The 24,300-nt window shown below is 28.5% G+C and overlaps 2 protein-coding genes across 2 annotated transcripts; one reads left to right on the top strand and one right to left on the bottom strand.

Annotated features, from left to right (window-relative positions):
• The first annotated feature begins 270 nt into the window (after nucleotides 1-270).
• On the top strand, nucleotides 271-861 carry LOC103310485. Its single transcript, XM_008188925.1, has one exon. It carries the CDS (start codon nucleotides 271-273, stop codon nucleotides 859-861), a length of 591 nt encoding a protein of 196 aa, XP_008187147.1.
• A 3,903-nt stretch (nucleotides 862-4,764) lies between these two features.
• Nucleotides 4,765-22,813, bottom strand: LOC100165041 (serine palmitoyltransferase 1). The gene is made up of 9 exons (XM_029490150.1): nucleotides 22,673-22,813; nucleotides 22,372-22,473; nucleotides 21,855-22,017; nucleotides 16,938-17,070; nucleotides 16,728-16,848; nucleotides 14,651-14,842; nucleotides 13,690-13,801; nucleotides 13,018-13,280; nucleotides 4,765-5,115 (listed from the first exon to the last, which is right to left on the bottom strand). The coding sequence occupies exons 2-9, from the start codon at nucleotides 22,465-22,467 to the stop codon at nucleotides 4,948-4,950; spliced, it is 1,248 nt and encodes a 415-aa protein (XP_029346010.1). The 5' UTR covers nucleotides 22,468-22,473; nucleotides 22,673-22,813; the 3' UTR covers nucleotides 4,765-4,947.
• Between the last annotated feature and the right edge of the window lie 1,487 nt (nucleotides 22,814-24,300).

The following is a 24,300-nucleotide window of genomic DNA, read 5'->3' as shown; positions in this document are numbered from 1 at the left end:
AATTCATACACAGGGTTACCCTCTAATGCTGTGTTTATGGCACTTTACAATTTAGTTAAAAATTTAGAACTTAATTATTATTTAAAATGGACTGTTGAAACTATTAGTAAGCTTGATCAGATTCTTATGACCTTAATTAAATTAAGACATAATTTCCCTCATTTTGATTTATCTGTAAGGTTTAAGTGTAGTAAATCCACTGTTAGTAATATAATTATTACTTGGATAAATATTTTACATAACACTCTTTTTTCTAAATTTATGAAAGAAATGCCATCAAGGTATAAGAATAAGGCTTGTTTGCCAAATGCATTTAAATTGTTTCCCAACTGTAGAGTTATAATTGATTGCACTGAAATGTATACATCAGTATACATCAGCCAATCAATGAATATACAACGGGATACTTACAGTAGTTACAAACACAGAAACACCTGGAAAGTCCTTATTGGAATTGCTCCAAATGGTGTGGTTACATTTGTGAGCAGCTTATATCCAGGATCAACCTCTGATAAAATTATAACTTTAAAAAGTGGTATCTTAGAACAATTAATCCCAGGTGACGTTGTTATGGCAGATAAGGGATTTTTAATTGGTGATATTTTACCTCCTGGAGTTTCACTAAATATTCCACCTTTCTTAGATACTCCACAATTTACTCCACAACAAATTATTCAGACTGAATCAATAGCAAAAGCTCGAATACATATTGAGAGGGCAATTCAACGTATTAAATGTTACAAAATATTAGATTTTATTCCATTTACTATGCTTAAACAAGCTGAATATATTTTTAAAGTTGTTGCAGCACTAACTAATTTACATAGGCCACTTTTACATGAAGTTCAAGAAAGTATGTAAATAATTAAATATTTTGTCACAAAATTTAAAATTTAATAAATTTTATCAAATATTTGTTCTATCTATTCTAATTAATTTGTTTCAATATACTTATTTTATTTTAGGTGGCTATTATTTTATTTTAGGTGGCTATGTAAATTATAATTGTAGATAATTGTAATTTGTAATAAATATCAACATTTAACTCAGGCATTTTTCTTTAATGAATTATAAAATACATATTTAAAAATAAACAATATCACTCATCAGCCAAACTAAATTTTAAACTCTTAAATTTAAAAAACATTATAAAAACTACATTTCAACAAGATAAGGTATATATTTTTCAATGAAAAATGTTTCCAGAATTTCTAAATTTTCTATCAAATTAACATCTTTTTCGATTTCTGTTATTAATGCCTGTTTGGGAGTCCAAATAACCAAATAACAAAATTTACGATTGGTTAAATAGAGTTGGCCTTGAATCTGGTCCCAATATGGATGTGTTTTATTTACAAATAATTCATTATTTTCCTTATATAAAATGTAATCATGATTTTTTGTAATTTCGACTTCAAGAACTGCATTCCTATACTTCCATGGACATTTCACTTCTACAATATGACTTGAATTAACAAGTCCATCTGGTGTAGCACCTAATAATCCACTATTTTTTAACCACAGCCTAGTCGGTTTTACATTTTGATCTTGTTCTAGAACCTTAATACCACAAATCTCATTGGTAAATACCCCATTGTACAGCATGCACACCAGTAATATTATTATTATTTTCCAATTGTTTAAATAATGACTTTGGGAACTTATTTCTTTTACAAGCAGCTAGAACTTTACCAAAATTACGAGCTGTCAATCTATGTTGCCTATAATGAAACCATAAAGGATTTTTTTGCTGTCCTGTAGTGTCTTTAACCAACTGTAATATAGTGCTATCATCAATCAATATGACATTTAGTGAATAACAATTTTTTAAGAGAAATAAAATCTTTCATTCTGACTAAACGTCTAATTTCTGGATCAAGAATAATAACACCAATCGTCTTAACTAATGCTATATTATTTTCAGATGATTCTGGTTCAGGTTGTAACAACCAAGAAAAACCAACAGGTTCTGCTAAATTGGATATTTCCTCTTTAAAAATGTTTATATCTGTTTCTGAAACAATGGTATTTGGAAAATCAATACTTCCATGTATTTGATTAATGGTTTTAACTTCTGTTGACAAATTATTTTTCCTAGCACTCCACAAACAAGATTTATCAGTAGAACTTAGATTATAATGAGTGTATAAAGCTAAGGCAGCTATGTGATGGCAAATAGCTGTGCCTCGAGGGCAAGAGCATTTAGAATTTGTAATACGATCATCATTCATTAAAATTTCAACTCTGTATTGATCACTACGCATACTAGGTTTAACTTCCCCCACAACTATACCTAAATTAGGATCCATTTGAAATTTAAGAACATGATTGTCTTTATAAGCTATTTCACCTCTTTTAAGTTGTTTGATATTATTTTTGAAATAGTCTGAAATTGATGTTATTGATAATAAATGATTTCCAGCCATTGCTTTTTACTAACAGAACTTAAAATAATAGTAAAAATGTCTTTTTTCAATTTTCAATTTAAATTACACAAAAGTACAAACGATTTATAAAGGTATGCACTATACAGTATATTAGAACTATAGACTACAATACTTGTTTGGATCCAAATCATAATTTTGATAAGAATTGATAACAATTGTGACGTCACGCTAATCGAGCGTATTATCTTTCCACGAAGTTACAGACATAGGCGTATTTTCATAAACTGTCAAATACTCATGCGATTTTCCACGGGCATCTTTTTTAATAATTTGGTCATTGGGTATTTTATTGTTAGGTAATCGGTCTTTTCGTACTGTCCCTAGACACAAAATTCTATTTTGGTGTAAATACGAAGCTAATGGAATACTAGTATAGAAATTGTCAAAATATATTCGATGATTTTTATGGCGTGGAATATTTCTAGTAAGACGTACAACTATGTTAGAACTAGCACCAAGATCTGGCTCGTTTAGTAATCGAAATCGTTGATCATTTTCTTGGCCCGAATAAATTTCGAATTGGTACGAAAATCGCTTTCATCCCAATTCGCCACTAAACAACCAATTTCAATATCACTCAAAAACTTACTCATAATAAAAACAGTTCATGCGCGATGTTGCAAATGCGCAACAATTCTAAATATTACGAACAATTAATTGCGAAACGGTAATGTTGCATGGCCCGGTTACAATATTAATATATACGTAATTAACAATATAAAACAATTTTTTTTTATTGTAATATCATTAAATTAACGAAGATATAACGATATCAAAATCACTATCACACGTAAATAGCGGGAAACAGGTGTTATCATTTTTAAACAATAAATACAGTTGATAATGGGACTAGACTGCGTTCAACTTTTTTTCATCGCATAGAATAGTTGTATATCTATCCGCTAGATTTCATTAGTATCGTAAAATATTAAAAATGATGTCACGAAAAATGAATAAAAGATTGTTGCAAATAAGCAACACGATGCATTGAAGGGTTAATTTGTCTGTTTATTATATTCAACATTGTAAAAATATTAGATATCACACTACTAGTATTAGTACTACTTTATACTACTTTATACTACCAGTATTCATGACTAACTAAATTATGTTTATTTTGTTTATCATTATATCTATAATTTAATAAAAGGTAAATCGCCTAATTATTTTACTGTTACTATTAGTATTCTATATAGGAACAAGGTGATTCTTTTTATTATGAAACAATCATTATTTCAAAAAGTATTAATATTTTTTAAAAATATTTTTTTTTTTTACATAGTTTCAAGTTATTAAAAAACAACGTTTTTATTAGAAAATCATATTTTTAAATTATTTCTGGTCGAGTGTTACTGCTGGGTAGCTACTCCCCTCACGCCTCCAAGTCAACTGTATTATACAGCTCATATGCTTATTGTAACTACTATTACAGATTGTATATTTTCAAATAAATGTTAAAAAAAAAAAATATATATTTTTAAGTATTTTTTTAAAGTTTTTTACTTTTTTGAATGGCAACAGAGTTAATTTCATATTCCAAAGCAGAATATTTTTCTAAGTATTTTGATACATACAAATCGAACTTAGGACGAGTAGTTTATGAGTTATAAGTATTTAAAGTTTAGACAAGCGGAATAGTGGACTAACATTTTCCGAGGTAACCCCGTACCACTCCACTCCGCCAATCAACAATTTAAATACTTATCACTTAAAATTAAAACTATATGTTGTCATTCAAAAAAGTAAAAATCTTTAAAAATTATAAGGATAAAAAATATTTAAAAATATGATTTTTTAATAAAAAACATTTTTTAAACAACTTGAAACTATGTATAAGAAATATTTTTAAAAACATTAATACTTCATGAAATAATGAGGGTTTCATGATAAATAACACTCTTTTTATATTTATATATTGATTAATTTAGGAACCTCTCACCTCCAATGCAAGCTTTTGATTATAGGAGGCGAGCAAACTTTTAATGTTATAATATGTTAATGAAATTATGTTTTCGTTAGTCTACAAATATACATATAAAGATTATTATTATAGATTTTTTGTAATAGCATATTTTGTTTTTTTTAAAGTTTACAACCATTAGGTATTTAGTTAAGTTATGATAACCGATTTTTCTTAGTCAATATTTTATATTAGTATTATACCAATGGTATTGACCATATTTGATCAAAACCAATCATAAACGAAAATAATAATAATTTAATAATTAGGAAGACACCTAATATAACTTCCACATAGATGTAAGACGTATGTATGTAATAATTATGTATGTCTTGAAAAAAGGGATTAATATTACAATTTGTTGCTTTTATTTTCATTGTTGTAATAAGCAATGGTTTATTTTTATAAGTATTGACATCAGGAAAATTTATAAACATTTTGTAACATAGGTAGGTATCATTTCACGATATTCAAGTAGGTAGCAACTAACTGATATTATTTGACCGACAAGAAACAAACAGCATCGTTTAGTTATACAATTTAAATGTTCGAAACAGTGACCGCTTGCAACAGTGTATCTATAAGGACATCGATTTCTTCATCTGTTGTTTTAATACTTGTGAGAAGTCTGATGCTGGGAGTGGGAATCTTGTATTCACGATCACTCAAATACGCAGCCGTCGTTATCGCTACTCCTTTTGATATACACTAAAACAAAATGTATAATATTATAAACTAATGTTAAATATGTTTTAAATTGAAAAGTATTTGGATGGTTATTATTATTATTATCTACCATGGATTGTCTTTAATATTGTTGTTTAATATCTGGTAGCTCTTAGCAGGGGAACAGACTATTTTTGGCCCAGGGTGCAAAATTGATTAGGGGCATGTATTTATGACTTTATGTATATTTTTTTGAAAATTACTAAAATTAAAAACTAAAATCAGGAAAGTGGCGTACGCTGGGGGATTGAAAATAAACAATTACAATTTTATTTTATTTTGCCCAGTCTAATCATTTCAGACATTTAGTTGAAGTATAAGCATTGTAATAAGCATTTAAAGTTATTATTTTGACAAAACCACATATAATTTGTAATTAAAAATCTATAAAGGTAATGTTAAATTGTTATAGCTAAGTCTTGAAATGTAATACAAGGTCCCTGTTACTGTTACCGAAAAAATGATATATTGGTATACAGGTATCATTGAATTCAAAATAAAGTGTAAACACACCCATTATGGTGATCACTCGACACTTGCTGGCTACTTTACAGCAGAAAGGTTACTACTGTCCTATTTTTTTTTTATTTATGGAGACATAGCTAATCCGTTAAACGTGCGTATGAATGTACGTTCTTTTTTACTAGTTGAAACTTAACACATGTTTTAAATCAAATAATATACAAGTAATGCGGGAGATTCAGCCCGTTGGCCCCCCCCTACGTATACTAATGAGTGCAGAAAAGTGAATACAAAAAACAATTAAGAGTAACTTGTAATTTTTTGGGATATAAAATAGATAATTATAGTAATTATCTATATTATGTATTTATGTAAGTAACTATAGTCAGAATAAATGCATTTTAAGAAGATATTTCTATTTAGGCTCGATCAAAGAAAATATAATTCATTAAATACCTAACTAATTTTTAAAATTATAAATTTTAAAACCGACGTAATAATTAGGTATCTGGAATGAACGTTGTACACCAAGACGTCAGACTGCTGGTATTACAGTCATGTTTACCCACTTTTTTTTTTTTTGCGCACGTAGAGTAAGGTGAAAACGTTGTGACATTACAGTTCACTGTAGTCTTACAGTTTCAAATTGCGAAACATCACGGTGACCGGTCAAAATATCTCCGCAAAAATATCTCCTATATACCTATACAAAATATCTATTTAATCATAATAATTATATATTATATTATAGTCATTATTAGAAAATATTTTTGAAATATTATGAATTTTCAAATTCTAAATTAGTAACTGTGATCTTCGGGCGGCGAGCCATCGTATTGTTCCTTATCATTAAATTACCCGGCGATCGAGAAAACGAATATCTACGCCTATAGCTATGTTTAAATGGTGTTTAATCTAGGGATGGGCCGATACTAAAACCGATACTCGATATCGGCCAATATTGGTGGTATCGGGTTTATCGGTATCGGTGATATTTTAATATCGGTTCATTGTTTATGCTGGAAATGTTGGTTTTCAAATATATCGGGTATCGGTAAAAAGGGGCGTAACCGTTTTCCGCCAAATTGATCCTAGTCCGTTATCACCATGGCCGTTTTCCGCCAAAGGTTATATTCCGATTTCCGCCAAAAAAAATTAATACATTTTTTTTGGAGAACCCCTGAACTGAATCCATCAATTAGTAATGATTCGATGTACGCGCCTCACCTTGTATCACACACGCGCGTTGCCTCCCACAGATATTGATCATAAACTATTATCTATATCTTATCTTACTATTATTATTCACCTATTTAAGTATACCCACTGTATTTTCCCAAGTATACGCTATTATATACGAATTGTACGTAAAAACAGTATACCTAAGTATAAATATCACATGTTAAACATCACTAGTTTTTCGTCCAAATAATACATAATTATTATAAAAATTAAAATTATATAAAAAGTATACATTAAATTATTTACTATACGAAAAAGAGATTTTTTAACAAACTCGAACCTAGTTAAATGCCCATGAATGTATTTTTGAATGTATTCTTCATTTTTTATTTGTCTTAAATGAATTATATTTCGTGGAGTTTTTGGTTGATTCACACTTATCATTTTACAATATACACTGGTTTGTACTTCATTAATCAAGTTCTGGACCCACGTAAATTATTGAAGGTGAATTTTTATAAAACGATTGATTGAAGTCGGAATGAAACGATTCACACACATTTGTGGTTCTTGTTAATGCAGAAGTTGCTTCTGCCCATAACTTAGGGGGGAACGTACTTGTATTTAAAATAATAGAGCGTACCTAAATTGTAATCATTACTATTTGATGGATTCAGTTCAGGGGTTCTCAAAAAAAATGTATTAATTTATTTGGCGGAAATCGGAATATAACCTTTGGCGGAAAACGGCCATGGTGATAACGGGCGAGGGTCATTTTGGCGGAAAACGGAAACCCCCGTAAAAAGAGGTATCGGCCCAACCCTAGTTTAATCTTTATTACACATCGATCACAACGACAAACCATAGTTACAAATTAGAAGAAAAGTTATGGACGACGACTGCAGTGTGTAAAAAGCAAAAGTGAGTTACCTACTAACTGCATCAATAATGCCTCTATACAATTTATTTCCAGTCAAGAAAACAAAAACTTACTATCAAGTAACGACTAACGGGTACCTTAATTTTTATTACAAAAAGATGTGAAAAAATTAATTTGGTGTTGTACTGAGTACCAAAAATACAAATGCACCTCATGTTATACAACCGGTCAATATGAGACAAGTACATTATTCGTTTTTATTGTATTATTAATGTTTTATTTAAATTATTTTTAAAATAATTATTTAAGGAGAAATAATAAAAGAAGTGGTTCATTATTCACACGCCCCAGATATGTGCAAAGTCTCAGTTAAAGAGGTCAAAACAAATATAAAATCAAAAGCAAAAACAACTGAATTATCTACCAGAAATTTGATTAGTCAAGCTGTGAAAACACTCCCTACATCTATAAATTGTCAGTTACTTAAAATGGTTTTAATTTATAAAATCATTCGAAGAATAAGGAACATCGAACAAAAACCACTAGCTAATCTAATAAATATCAATGATTTAGTAATTTCCTGTGAGTATACGGTGACATCAAAAGGTGACAAGTTTTTATTTTATGATAATATTATTATCTTCAACAGCTTTACGTTTTGCCGATACTGACACATTTTGCCGTTGTATATTTTGATCACTAAAAACACAATTATAATTTCCAGTTTTAAAAAATTAATACTTTTAAAATATATTATTTAATTAAGTTGTATATGCTTGCCTATTTGCACTATGTTTATCATGATCACAGGGCTGCAACTCAAATAATGAAATAAAAAAGTGAGAAAAGTGATCAATTTTTTTTTAGGTGACTAAAAGTGACTATATTTTTTTTAAGTGATAAAAAGTGACTATCTTTTTCTTAATAAAAAACAATTTTAATAAACTAAAAAAAACTAATAAACAAAACATTTAATGAATCAATAGTACCTCGCTACCTTCAACTCAAGCTACGCTTAAAGAAGGTAGCTAAACCAAAAATGTTTTAAAATGTTTTAATTAGTATACTAATTTGTACTAGTATTTTTATTATATTTAATAAATGGTTTCTAAACTATTCTAAAAAAAAAAAAAAAAATAGTGAGCTTATGGTCCCTTAAACAAGATTTAGTGGCCCGTGATTGGTCCATTAAATTTTTAGTGAATCATTAAATTTAATAAATTGTTTATGCAACCCAGCATAACAAAAGTTAAAAGATCATGAAATTACATAGGACCACAGCCTGCTATAGATACCATAGATAATAACAATCTATGATAGATACTATCTTTTAATTGTGCATAGGAAATAATTTTATCAGATTTTCATTGGGTATCGTCACGTCCGTGGCCCGTGGGTATCGTGTTTTAATCATAGATAATATGTCTATCTAATCAGTTTAATTACCTACTTCCTAATGATTATTTAAAATATGAGAGACCATTACGCCGCGCCATTATCAAAGATTTTAATCACGGATGTATCACGACTATAATGGTACAATACAATATATTAATATATTATATACGAATATTGTTAGGGTACAATTAAATTAACAGAATTTTAAAAATTACAAGATTAAAATTATTTTTGGTTTCTTTTGTGAAACATTATAATAAATGGCTATAAGTGGGAAAAGTGAGAAAAGTGACAGTTTTCGAAATATAGTGACAAAAAGTAACCAAACCAAAAAATAGTGACAAAAAGTGAGAAAAGCGATGTTCGTAGTTTCACCAAAGGTTTTCACAAAAGCTTTGAAAGTTTGATTATACATCGCCATTTTCTTAATCCAGAAGCCAAAGGACTATTTACTTTAGACAATTTAAAATTGTCTAATACTAAAAGTATATTCGATAAATTGAGCCATTATAGCGTAGGTATAAGCGTATAAGACTCTAGGACGTGTACTGAACACAATTTATAATATTTCTATCAGAAATTTCCAATTATTAGATCCACAATATTGTAGTCAAAGCTGATAAGATATGACATGATTGACGATTGTCGTTTGAGATATAATTGTTCCGTGTTCACATATTTTGTGACTTCCCAATACTATAACACGTGCCGCGTCGTACAGTCACAGAACGCTCAGTTTAAAAATATTTATTTTTCCGGGCGGAATTTACAAATCCATTTTTGTACCTGTATATTTTTTCGGGCGGAATTTACATGTACCTTTTTTACTTGGATATTTTTCCGGGTGGAATTTACCATAGACCTTGTTTTTACCAGTTCATTTCGGGCGGAATTTACAATCTCCCATAATTTATTATTTGGTTAATCTGGACAGTCGGATAATGGGGATAAATAAATCACTAATGTGTACAAATTAAACAGATTCGACTTTAAATGTTTTATTATGTTACTTTATATGGTCCCACCTCCATGATTACCTATGTATTATTTACCATTTATCTCGTTGTTGATGTCATATTTGTACCTACTAAATGCTATATGACTTATTTACTATTATATTAAATGCTTTAATACATTAATATATTTAATATTTATTAAAATTTGTTTTAGAGTAAAACCGGAGTTCTTAATTTGTGGATTCCAATTACAATTTCTGGAATTTTGGCCTATTTTGTTGCACATTATTTTATTTCAGTATTTGAGATAAGATATTAATTTTTCTTTTATTATAATGTATAAATACTAAGTAATAAATATTAAACTTTATTAAATGTGTAGATGATGTTTGACACAATATTTATGTGTGTTTGTGAAGATTGCAACCTCAATGACGGAGTCACTCAAGAATACTATATGAGTGAAGAACTTATGGTAGGTTAAATTATTATAACTTATATGTACTTACATACCAACACTAATAATATAATTATAATTTATTTAAAAAAGGATTTTGTTAAAAGCAGCCAATACGTATTAAGAGTCGGTGATCGAGCTACAAACTAATTATTAATGCTTCAAGTTGGACGTCTGTATTAAGTACCTAAACTATTTATTTTATACTTTTTTTATTACCATTATTCTGTATAATTTTTAAATGTAGTAATACTTAAGTATTAAATTAGCTTTAGGCCCGTTCTTACAATGTCCAGTTAAGGCTAACCGTACATTGTAAGAATGTCTCTTAGTGTTTTAATATTTATATTTTTATTTTATATTTAAACTAGATCTCCGAGCGTCGCTGGGGGAGACCCCCAAACCCCCAGAGTTGGCGAGGAGTATTAACCGATGTCGGAAGTTGCAGTGGTCTTTTGGTCTGGTCGTCGGCCTCGAGCCAGTTGGTGTGTGATAAGGAGGGCTGATGATAAGGTTAGGACCACCGCGATTCGACGTGGTAGCCCGGGTAATCAATAACGTTCGCCGACAACGTTCTTTACTGCCGCTGAAAACGCGACATTACGTGAAAAAAATTTTAAAAAATGTCGGGCGTCGATGCAAATCATATAGCCAAAGTATTTTTTTGAGTGTGTACTGTGTAGTAGGTCAGTCACCTCGAATGACGTTCGCCGTAGTAATAAGGGTAGGCTATGCGACTCCATCGCGATAGCGGAAAATGTGCGACGGCCTGGTCACGACATCAGGTATGCAATCTAACTGCGTCGGATCGCGGACAACGTTCATTACTGTCACCGAAAACGCAAAATTTAGTAAGAAATTAGGTGAAAAAAATTCAGAACATTTCGCTCTACACTCTCCGCGATGTCAATCCACCCCGGGACTCGTCGCGAACGAAATACGGCCGCGCGCGACCTATACATTTAGCCGGAAACCCGAATAAAATCCGAACGAGGTAGTACAAATTCTGTAAAGGCAGTAAAACTCGAATTTTGAAAAAAAATCGGAAAATTTTCGTTAAATATGACAAGGCGGAAGTGATAGCGAAAGGTAAATAACGAACAAAAAACGCGCCGGCCATCCGCACCGTAGCCTTACCTACTTACTAAGTTGAGAACTGGAGTTAAATCTATAACTCTTAAACCGTTGCGCCGTCCCGGCAAATTCCGAACGCGATTAAACATACCTACAGTATAGACGACTCGACTCGAGCTAGGATATTTTACTATATAATTAATATTTATACAGTGTCTGTCAGGTGAAAGCAATCCAAAAAGAAGAAAAAAATATAATTCCCCACGATGAATTAACAATAGTTAAACAGTATGACAATAAAAACGCCACGATGTATTTAACCAATGGTACACAATCTAAAATTTTAAACTATTAGATATATTTTTATATAATTATGTGTGTCGGTACCGGTCATTTATTAAGGAGTAAAATTTAGGCAATTCATTTCACATGTTGTATCGTCCTCGCACGGAACGTTCATGTATGTGAGTATGCAAATCGATATTAGTGCGAGTGAGCTATAATTACACGAGCAGATAAAGATATTTACGAACGCACATGCACAAGTCAGCGATTGACTTCGATGATTATTATCGAAGCACTATGTTGACGAACAAAAATGCTTTTAAAGGAAAAACTCTCACGCCTCCTTGATATGTCGGGTTTTGGTAATTGTTTTTTTTTTATATGAAATATGAGAAGTTTTTGAAGGTCGGATAAAAGCTCAAATTTTTATTTTATTTTAAATAGTAGTAGAAAAATACGTTTGAAAAAGAACAAATATTTTGCATTATTCAAATGCATATTTCAGCTTCTATAATTAAAATTTTCAAAATCGGGCTTTGATCCTACCAACAAAATGTCCTCTATTTTTAAATAAAAAAAAAATAACGAAATCTGACTATTCTACAGGTCGTGAGAGTTTTTCCTGTAAAATATATTTTAGATATTTTTTATGAAACTCTGAACAGGTTAGCAGGGCCTGATTGGTATGTATCGGCCCATCGAGATTTCACTTCTATAAGCGGCCCAAAATTACGTGTATAATTTTTACGAACCTATAGGTGGCCAATCGCCTTTTAAACATGAATTTATTTTTACTCAAACTCACACTACCGGCTCTGCAGGTTAGTTGCAACTTAAACGATTATATTTATTGATTTTATAAATTATAACTAAATTATTTCCTACTTCTGAGAGATTTTTAAAAGATATTTTGTAATAAATATTTTTCCGGTTATATATTTTATTGGAGATATTTCACACCGATATTTTGACCAGAGTTATTTTTGCGGAGAATGTTGACTTACAAATGTTGGGTTACGTACAGTAGCAATGTTGTTAGTTGTTAACGTGTACTGTCCTTTGTCGTATTTTATACTTGGCAACACCTGATATTAATTGAGACTAACTCCAATCCTGAGCATAAGGACCCCGAGGAACGATAAATAATTAAATTATGAGTACCTCCTAAATAAGGACTATTTATGACTTACGTAATCAACAATTTTTTTCAATATTTGCTGTTGTTCAGAGTGTAATAGAGAATTATCTATTAGATACAAATGTTTTAGTGGACTTGATTCGTCAGACCCAAGTGTAAAGTGTTTCATCAATTGGCTTTTACGAAGACTTTTATGTAGACTTATGCTCCTTTCTCGCAGTTTCGACAACATTTCTGGATGTTTTTCAATCTCGTCCAAAGCTTTAATGGCGGCTGCTGATAGTAGTGGTGGTAACGATGCAGAAAAACAGTACCCTGAAATTTTATTTAATGTAATATACTAAGCGTTTTAGGTTAGTGTTATACGTTATTCAGTTTTCAGTCAGAATGGATTTATTTTTAGTTTTATCAAATTGACAAAACAAGGCTTTAATAAAAAAAAATAAATATAAAAATGTATAATATGCTTGAAGAAGAGTAAGACAACAAATAGAATAGGTAATAGCAATTGTACTTTGTAGTAATTCTTAAATATTTGTTGAAAGAAATGTACAAAATACATTTTGATTTTTACTGCTTAAGGAAAAATTGTTCTACATTACTGGCATTATTAAATTATTTTAAATTTTATTTGTATTTCTAATCATCAATGTCATTTTACTATTTTTATTATAAAAATCAACTTATATAATTAATCATAGCAATTAGCAAATGTTTTCGTTACCAAGACCAGACAGCCTCTGATGTTCGACAACAAATGTTGAGCCTACGCAAAAACCACCAACTGACGACAAGGCTGTCTCTAGACTTCCAATGATCAGGTCAACTTCGTCTTTCTACAAAAAAAAAATAATTAATAATAATATAAGTACTTTATCGTTAGTATAAATATTTTATGTATTTATAAATTTATCGTTTCATAGTACCCTAAACCTTGATAGGTTTTTTAACATATATATTAGATAATAATATTTTTTTGGCTGGATAAAGCTGGAGAAACACAAATCACCAATAAAAAAAAACATCTATGATTTCTCAATTTTACTTGCAGAGAAAAAATATCTTGTATCATGCTGCGTTTTTTTTATTTCTCTACTAATTAATTTAGGTATCTTAAATTTAGAATATAATATAAACTGTTGCTTGTTAGTTTTCAATTTTATTTCGTTGTTGAAAAAATCCATTTCCTTTTGAATACTAAATAAAATTGTTATTATCCTTAGCGGTAGTCTTGTAAAGTACTTGAGTAAAAGTAATCAAATACGTTTAAATATGTACTTGGACAGTTGGACAATGTATTTTAAATATTTACTTGAAGTAATACCTACGTATTCTTTTTGGTTTAAATAATTTTAATTTTAATTTTAACAACGTAAAATCATAAAATAAATCGAGGATAATATATTTTTTACTGTAAATATTATACTCTACAGAAGAGTATTTAATAGTTACACATAATGTACATTGTAAAATAATCCATACAATTTACGTATAACACGAAAATCGGTGACGTTGGTTAATAAGGTAAAAAAATATATAGTAGGTATTTAAAAGTATCTATACAATATTAAGATAATACATTCAAGTATTTGTATTCGTACGCTCAAATACTTTTTAAAATAAGTATCTGTATCTGTACTTGAATACTTTTAAAATGTAAGTATCTTTTACAAGACTGCAGTTACCGGAATATTGAAGTGTTCAGTAATTCCGCGACCTTTTTCGCCAAGAATGCCGAATGATATGGTTTCGTCAATGAATATGCGGATCTTGTGTTTTATTCGAATGTCAATCAATTTTGGCAAGTTGCAAATATTTCCGGTATTCATATAAATTCCTTCAACAATTAGGAACGCTCTTCTGTTTCTTCTTCTCATCTGTAAATTATTCGGGCATATTATGAGGTTAGGTTATATAAAAGAGAATAGTTACAAAACAAGTTACAAGTGTATTAAAGTTTGATTTGTACAGTTAAGTTATCAGGACTTCATTCGATTAAGGTGTATAAACCTACTTTACATAATTAGTTCATTAGGTATGATGTGTAGAATGTAGATAGTGTACCTATCTAATGTTTTATAATTACCTACTTATTATACATATTATTTATAGTTTAAGATTTATTTTTGACTGTTCCCACAATTTATTACATTTCTATAAGATTTGAAAGCAAAGATACCTATACCTATGTATTTTTGTACTAAATCCAGTGATTGATCAATTAAGGATTTTTCACATTTAGAATTGCTAATATGTTTTTTTTAGATTCTGAGCGGAGCGATAGATGTATTGGTTTTACACTTTTACAATGATGTGCGTTTTTTTAATTTTTAATTTGTGTATATATTTGCCATTGTATTCGAAAACGAAATAAATATTAGTTTTGCTTATTTATAGTTTTGAATTATATTACATCATACCAATCATATTTATTATTTTATATTATTAATAACAAATTTTTCAGTATTATCAATTTTAATATTTATTTTAAATTATATTTATATTTATTAATATTTATTAATCAAGATATTTTTTTATGAAACAATAAATCAAACCGCACTTTTTTTCCGTATAATAATTTTCTGGTCGAACTTTTTGCTGACTCCCATATTTGTATAGATGGTACATCAAAAGTTGTCCAAAATTATACCATAATTTATTTACCGTTCATTGTACAATAAGTCAGTCTTATGTTCCACTCGTTTATATTTTACTACCTTCGAAGACCACACAATGCTATTTATATGCATTTCAATATATAGTTATAGAGTGCTTTAACACCTTACAATTCAGTCCTATTCGGTTGTATGTCGATTTTGAAAAGGCTATTCCTAATGCGACAAGACATGTTTGGCCTTCTATTGAAGTAAAAAGGTGTACATTTAGGTAGGCATACATACTAAATTATACCCAGGCCGTAATTTACGTGTGTATAAAATATACCCAGTCCACAATTTACGTATGTACAAAATATACCCGGGCTGCAATTTACAGCGACCCAATATCTCAATTAATAATATATTATTGTAAAAATAAAAACAATTATGTTTATTGCATTATTGTATGAAATTTTAAACTACTTTCTATTTGTAGATATTTAACATTGTATATTTTAAAACTGAATATGTATACCTATTTAGTATTTATATTAAATATTAACATATTTTTATACAGTAGTGATACGTAGTGTCACGATTGATAGATAAATCGATTTATTCATCAATAAATCTTAAATCAAAAAAATATAGAAGAAAATACCTGTTCAATTACTGGATACATTAATTTAAAAACTTAACAATATTAATAAAAATATTCCTTGACTTATTTAATGTGTAAAAAAGTTTGAGACAAAACCTACATGTTAATTAAAATTATTATTATTATTATTTTTTTTTTATTGATCATAAGCCCAGCATTGTGGCCATTAGCTGTTTGTAGGGCGTACGGTTGGATTGAAACCCAAATATTAGATTTGTCACTAAAAACCCGGGTGGTCACCCATCCAGGAACTAGTGATACCGGCCGGTGCTTGCACTCAGAACAGTCAGAACACGTTTAATATTTGAATGCAATCACCGCGCCACAAACCTATATTAAAATGGTTACCAATTAAATTATAAATTTATACACAATTTGAACTTAGTACCTGCCTAATAATAACTAATTTTTTTTCGTAAATTTCAATAATATTATAAAAATTGTTTTTTTGTAATCATGAAGGAGTTATCTCATCATTTTTTACTACTTTGACAGATTACTTACTGTTGCATTTTTCTCTAAGATCAACCGTTCCAAGTCTTCTGGGCAGTTGTGTTTGAAGTACACCAGTTCAGCTTTAGAAGATTGCAGACCCTTTTGTATGGCAAAGTTCACTTCTTCGTCCCTAAAAATGTTCCAATATTATTAACAAAACGAAAGCAATTACTACAAGATGACGCAAAGTGTCGTATTGGATATCTATTTACTACGCACACATATACAATATCTCTAGACTTAATGTAAGCTTGAATGGCGCTGGTCACCGTAGAGAACCCATAAGAGTATATAACGGCTTCTTCCATTTCCATAAATTTAGCGATTTTCTCTTCTAATTCAATGTGTATATCTAAAAAAAAATTAACGGAAAGTTCCTAACTATTATTAGATTTATTATTATTGCAATTTATATACACATATTCTAGGAGTTATCTACGTCATGTTCCTTAGCTTATCAATAATTGTTATGTTGGTTAATAATTATAATATTCTATAATTTTGAATTATTTAAATATGTCAAAAATAATCGTTTTAAAGAAATTGCACTGCTATTTTAACAACTTATAAGGAACCTAGTGTTAATTTTCCAGCTATTTGACCCAACGAAAAATTATTTATCAACATTTATAGAAAAAAACTAAAAAAAATCGACAATTTCCCATATACCTATATAAAACTTGCTCAAAAAGTGTCAAAATAGATAAGTTTAATATTTTAATTTAGATTTTATATAATATAAGCAACAGTGGCCATGATCCATGTTTATGGTATATGTTATATCTACAGTAAATGATGAAAACTAGTTGTTGTCAACATATCATAGACAATATTATATAACAGTGCATAAGACCCAAGGCAGTCAATTTTGAAAATATTCAATAATTATTAAACTTCCAGTGGTCATGCAATTATATCAAGAGTAGCCACGCATTATGAACTTAACAACAGGTCTAACTGTAATATATATATATATATATGGATAATCGTTCATTGTATCAAGTATTAATATATTTACAATATTATAAACCTTAATTTGGACAAATCTCTTTATAATTACCACTAAACATGGAAGCACAACAAATCTCAATGAAAACAACACCACAAAAATGACAAAATTCCTATCAAAGACTCATAAATAATTGTAAAAAATCATTGTAAAAATCAATTATTTGTGTTTATATACTTATTTATTAGACTGTTTGGCTACAGTATGCACTAAATAATAAGAGAAAACTTGTTTTAAATTTTAAATCTTTAGCTATAAGAATTGAAAGTGTTTTACATTTTTAACTACAAAATAATATGAAAATTGTTGTGGTTTTGAAGTTTAATGATTTTTTTTTTTATTAGAAAACAAGATTATATACAATCTGTAATAAATTGATACAATAGGTAATATGTGGTGAGGGGTAAGGTATACAGGACTGAACGGCGCAATAGAACCCTAATTCATAAGTCTTTAATGCTTGTAAAAAAAGTGTCTGAAATATAATTTTAATATTTTTTAACTGCTATTATGACAACTTATGAGAAATCTTGTATTGAATGTTCAAAACTTTTCGATCAGAATTCGTTAAATATACAGTTAAATATTCAATGTCGTAAAAACTTGAACTTACCCTTGTTCAAAAATTAATTTGACTTCTTACTTCCAGTACCTACCTACATTTTTTGAAGTTATACTTCTTTACGGAGGGCAGCGAGAAAACAATTGATCACGTGATCGTAACGATTGAGCGTTCGTCCGTTCATTCTGGTCGCAGTGATGTAGTCTGTCTTGACGACAAAATTCAATAATTTATATAATATCTTTAAGTAGCGGAGTAAAATGGCTATAGGTAGCTATAGGTAGGTGCCACCGCATGCAATAATAATATATTATGCGCAATGATATTATACACATTTACCGTATACCGTATACCATTTGTATATACTGCATACCGTGTAACCATATACGCATTTATATTATTATCATAACATCCGTGAGCGGAGCGATAATTGTATTGATTTTACAAGTTTTTTTTGTCCGTCATCACCTTTCGGGGCAGAAAAATGGTTCGATTTTTTATTTTGGCATATTTTCTGATAGGAAAGTGAATCTAGTATTTTGGGGAAAAGTTGACCAAAGTTGAAAAACGTATGGCAAGAGTGAAAAATTCTCATTAGTTTTCAAATGTCGGAAAAAAACAAAAAAAAATCAAGGGAAACGGAGATTTTTACGCAAAACTAGTTTTCTACAGTCGATTTTATTATTTGGTGTAATATTAAAAAAAAATAACCGTACCGCAGTTAAATTAAATTTTAACCAAATGTTTATATTACCATTTTCAAAATATTTTAACTCTTAAGTTAGGTATTTACAGGAAGAAGAAAATTTCCATTTTTATTAGTTCTTTTTAAACTATTTTTCATAAAAAAATTTTTAGCTTAGTCAAAAACCTTAAAATCTAATACAAGGTTTAACATAAGTTGTTGTTAATGGAAATAAAAAAAAAAAATGAGTATAAATCAAAATTTTTTTTTGAGCGTCTGAAGACATTGAATCTTAGACATTGGATATTAATTACTCGTAAATCTCATAGGAATTTTTTTATTTTGTTGTAATTCAAAAACTAATAGCCGTAGGTACTAAAAATGTACACCAAATGTTTTTATTTTATTATTTTCCATCTAATATTTTGACTAGTTTTGATCCATTACTAAATAGAAATTAATTTTTTTTACAAAATATGTCAATACATTTCTAAATGTATTTATCTAAACACCTAGTACAGAAGATCAGAACCCACTTGCCCCTTTTTTATATAGGTATAATACCTACACCCTACCTTGTGATTTATCTTAAAAATTATGAATATACGACCCTCCCCCCCACCAGTGAAAAGTCTTGTCTATTTTTTTTCTACACGACATAAGTACACCATTTTTTAACAAAACAATAGAAATAGCAATGTATTCGCAATCAATAGCATAATATTGACATCTCTGTGGTTAATTTTGTTAATTATATGGAATAACAATGATCAGGTCATTCATTTTTTTTCAACAAATTACATTCAAACGGTGTATAGAATAATTGAGAACAATATGTATATAATTAATAATTATAATAATTATAATTATTATAATTAATAATTAATGGAAAAAATGGTATACGCACACCGATTACGTACAAATATGCAATTTAAGGTTTAATTATTACACACAATCCATACTATCAACAGCGAACGAAGTTTAATTTCCCCGGCGCGTACTAAAAACCATAGACCATTGACATTTTCATCAATATTTATATTAGAATTGTCTATGAATTATAACATTTTCGAAAGATGTTAACTCTTTTTGAGCTAGTTATAGTCTTGAGAAATATTTAGAATTTTATACATTTTTTTAAAATTATTCTCGATAAACATTTTTCACTTGGTGAAAAATCTTGAAAATGTAATGCAAGATTCCTTAGAAGTTGCATTAATGTAAGTTCAAGAATACGGTTATTTTTTAATGCATTGAAAGTCAAAATTTTGATAAAATTCTTCAAAATTTCGAAAATATTCAAACTATTTTTAGTTAGAAATTCACGAAAGTTTTTTTATCATACCTAAGATTAAAAATGTTAATAAAATATTTCATATGTTTTTCTACCTATAACAAAAAAAAATTTACTTAAATGGAATATATACCTATATATTGCTTTATGAGCTTTTGACTTATAATTTTTACGATATTTGATATTCAGTGGTAAATTATTGATCGATTTATGATATTTTGTTGTATTTCCAAAACGAATATCGTTATACTCACGAAATGTTAACGCGAAATATTTATATTACATACTTGGTAAAATTTTCGAACTGTTTTGAATTTTTTGAGCTATTTACAGCCACGATAATTTTTTCAAATTTTGTTAACTATTTTTCAGTTAGAAATTTCATAAAAGTTTTTCTATCTCTATCAAAAAGAAAAAGTTCACCGGAAAGTCACGCGATTTATAACCATGAGATATTTTAGATTTTTATAAAATAAATGTTTAACAATAGTAAATTTGATTATTTATACTGCAAGTATGACACAACGTTTCCGCTCAGGATCGTTTTTCGTATACAATGATTTATCATTGAATTCATATATGACACATCCATTACAACGACATGCTCGGCAACTACTGTACAGCAGAGCGACATCCACGACTTACCCGCCTTTTTTTTATTGTTAGTATAAAAATTATGAAAAAATCTTGTACTTATTACATTTTTTAACATTATAGATATTAAAATTAAAAATCGTACGCATTTTTAACAACAGTATTTTATATACATCTACATTTTCTTGATTTCGACAAATTTTGTGACTGCATTTTCGATATTGGATATTGTTTTACTAGTGTACGAACAACTTTTAAAGCTTTTTTCCTTGAATAAATAAATTAATAAATAAATAATCGAAAATGTCTAAGAAATGCTAATTTAAATATTTGATGGACATTTCAAGTCTCTACAGTCATTAATTTTTGAGATCAAAATAATTGTTTTGTTTTGGTGTGATAGTATTATCGGTGTATTATTGGTGTTATATAGTATAGTCTATACTAACTAGATCCAATTGGCTACCTCAGGTCACCCTCAATTTTTTTCAAAAAGAATTGTTACTGCTCCTAAAGATGACGATAGGCATGAAAATAAATAAACATATAGATACTTACTTATATTACTCATATTTTTAAACAATTTTTATCTTTTAAATTTAACAAATTTAATACAAATTAAATAGTACATTATTATACCTAATAATATTTTTTTTTGATCTAATCTATTAGGTACATATTCTACATATTATTTAAATGTAAAAATTACATTGTTCTATTGTTTAGATTCTCAGAGATAATAATAAACATATGATTGTGTGTGTAGTGTGTACAATGAAAACGATTTGCATGAATGTATAACAATATTTTTTTTTAACGATTGTTTCTCATGATAAATATGTAAATTAATGTAATTAATAATTCAATATTCGTCAATTTTTCTATTTAAAGAAAAATTAGTATGATAGAGAGCAAACAGTTATTGCCAACAAAAATTTAGTGTCCATGGTGACAAATTAAAAACTATAATTCGACGCAACGGTTTTACTTACCAAATGTTCCATAAAATGCCCTGGGTCCGCAAGAACCAATGCCATATTTATTCACCGCATCCACTACATTGTTTTCAATAGACTTATTGCTCATAAAATTAAAATAGTTGTGGGTGGCAAAATTTATACACAACCGGTCATTAATTGTGATATAATGTTCAGTCTAATACCAGCAATCAAAAACAAACAAAAACTAATATAAGATAACGTCATTATTCATACATACATACAAAGAAATATTATAGAAATGGTAATTATTTTGGACTACACACTAGCATATGTTGTCCCCATCTTACAAACGTACAACCTAGAAAATTTGCAATTAGCAAATTTAATTTTACTTACACAATAATACTCGATTAAAAATCAAATTATTGTAAAAAACGGATGTACAAATACGCATATACCTATATAATGTCTTTACCTTTAAGTTTGACTATAGTAGGTACTCAATTTACCATATTATGTAAGACGGTGACAACACATGTGGTTGTAGCGTCTTCTTAATTTTAATTACCTTGCCATCAATGATATAGTTTTCCATTGGCAACGCAGATAGGGAAGTTGTATTTACCAACGGTTTTGGTGTCCACAATTTTATCTTTTGTTCCATGTCCGGCTTAAAAAAAAATCACGTTTCACATTATTATTATGTGTTTATATATAAATATATCACTAAATAAATATTTATTTATAATGTTGTGTTTATATATACAATCCGAAATCAAGTACCTATTAAGATGTGGTTGCCAAATTTAATTTTACTTAAACTGTGATAATCTTTTTTTTTATTTTTATGATATAGTATAATAACTCACGTTTTCTGATGGTTCAGCCTTTTTTGCATTTGAAGAACTTGCCGTTTTTTTAAATATTATCCATAGAAGTACAAGGAGTATACTGCCCTCCACGTAAATGTGGTTGAACTGAACCTAAAATATTCCATGAATAAGTTTTATATTATTAATATTTAGTGTCTTCAAATTGGTGAAAATAAATACTAAAAGCTACAATCAGATGATTTTAATCTGTGATATTGTGGTGATTCATAAACAAAATGGTAACGTTGACTTATAAACAATTATATAATATATAATATATATTTCAATATTGTATTAAAATACTTAAAATTAATTATCATACCCATAAATTGAGTTATAATATATGAAAAATTATGCGGTAGGAACCGTTAATTATTAAATACAAAAATCTAAAATTTCTATTTTTAAATATGATTTCTATTTTTTTTACTTAGAAAGTTCTGGGTATACAAATGTTGAATTAATGAGTTGAATATCAACAGCAGTATACCTGAACCCGATTAACTGATATTCGCTATAATGAGATTTCAGGTCAGTGAATTTTTTTCGGAGAGTTAATTTACATTTTAATTCAATCGAATTGTACAAGCACACTTTTTTTCAAAGGAATAACGGTGAATGTATAAATCACAATAGATAAATTATATTCTATGTTGCATGAGTATGACGCAATCCATCATTATTTATAACAAAAAAAAAATGCCACAAAGGTAAGATTAAACTGGACAATATTTAATTTAATATTAATTTAACGATATATATATATTATATAAAGAATAATCGGTGATCTTTTAACTTTGAAAACATTAAAAAATGTGGTTCAATGCAACAATTTTGAATTTAATTTAAATACTTTTTAATTGGGTACTTAGCGGGTTTTTAATTTTAATTAATACTTTTCAGATATATCATTTAATGGAAACATTTCAAAGGAAAATTAATTGTATTTTAAAAACATTTATTTATACCTACCTCGAAATTATGTTTAAAAATTAAAATATTTGTATTATTTTAAAATGTTTATACTTTTCAGTTTAACTATAAAAAGTATATCAAATTCGACAACCTAAAATTATGAGCATAATTTAGTAAAATATTTGTATTTATGAACATTTTGAGAATCTTGTGTGAAAAAAATAAGTGAATTTTTTTAAACTTTTTAAATGCATAACTGCATAAGTGCATAAAGTACTTTTTAAGTGCATCAAGTTCAGAGCCCTACTAAAAAACAATACAAACCTATATCACTCTGAAAAAAAATGTAAAATTTTAAAGGAAAATTGCTTCATTTTATCTACCATGTAATTACGTGAAAATCTTTTTAAAAAAAAATGCAAAAAACTCGAACTGCCATTCCTCATGACGGCGGATTCGAGCTCGGAACTACTCATCAACCTACTTTTGAGGAACCTATACCTATCCCACTAGGACGTAGTATATAATAGTATATAATACAATGTAATACGTATATATCTCATATCTCTATTTAACGGGTTTGTACAAAGCGTTTGTGATTTGTCTTTAAAAAAAAAATCGTACTCTATTACGTATATATACGTGTCAGTTAGTCGGTCGGTTGACGGCGTCATTTGTAAACGCGATTGTGAAGCGAACGAACAATTTCG

The sequence above is a fragment of the Acyrthosiphon pisum genome, chromosome A2 (genome assembly GCF_005508785.2).
Source record: "Acyrthosiphon pisum isolate AL4f chromosome A2, pea_aphid_22Mar2018_4r6ur, whole genome shotgun sequence".
Lineage (NCBI taxonomy): Eukaryota > Metazoa > Arthropoda > Insecta > Hemiptera > Aphididae > Acyrthosiphon > Acyrthosiphon pisum.
This window is presented reverse-complemented; position numbering and strand designations above follow the sequence as displayed.

What these genes read in the sequence shown, in the direction of transcription:
- LOC103310485 (XM_008188925.1), top strand. Translation starts at nt 271, where the DNA reads ATGCCATCAAGGTATAAGAATAAGGCTTGTTTGCCAAATGCATTTAAA.
- LOC100165041 (XM_029490150.1), bottom strand. Translation starts at nt 22,467, where the DNA reads ATGGAACAAAAGATAAAATTGTGGACACCAAAACCGTTGGTAAATACA. An exon ending in GGCATTTTATGGAACATTTG is followed by an intron (nt 17,071 to 21,854) that starts GTAAGTAAAACC and finishes ATTTTTTTTTAG; the next exon opens with ATATACACATTGAATTAGAA. An exon ending in TCTTAGAGAAAAATGCAACA is followed by an intron (nt 14,843 to 16,727) that starts GTAAGTAATCTG and finishes AATAATTTACAG; the next exon opens with ATGAGAAGAAGAAACAGAAG.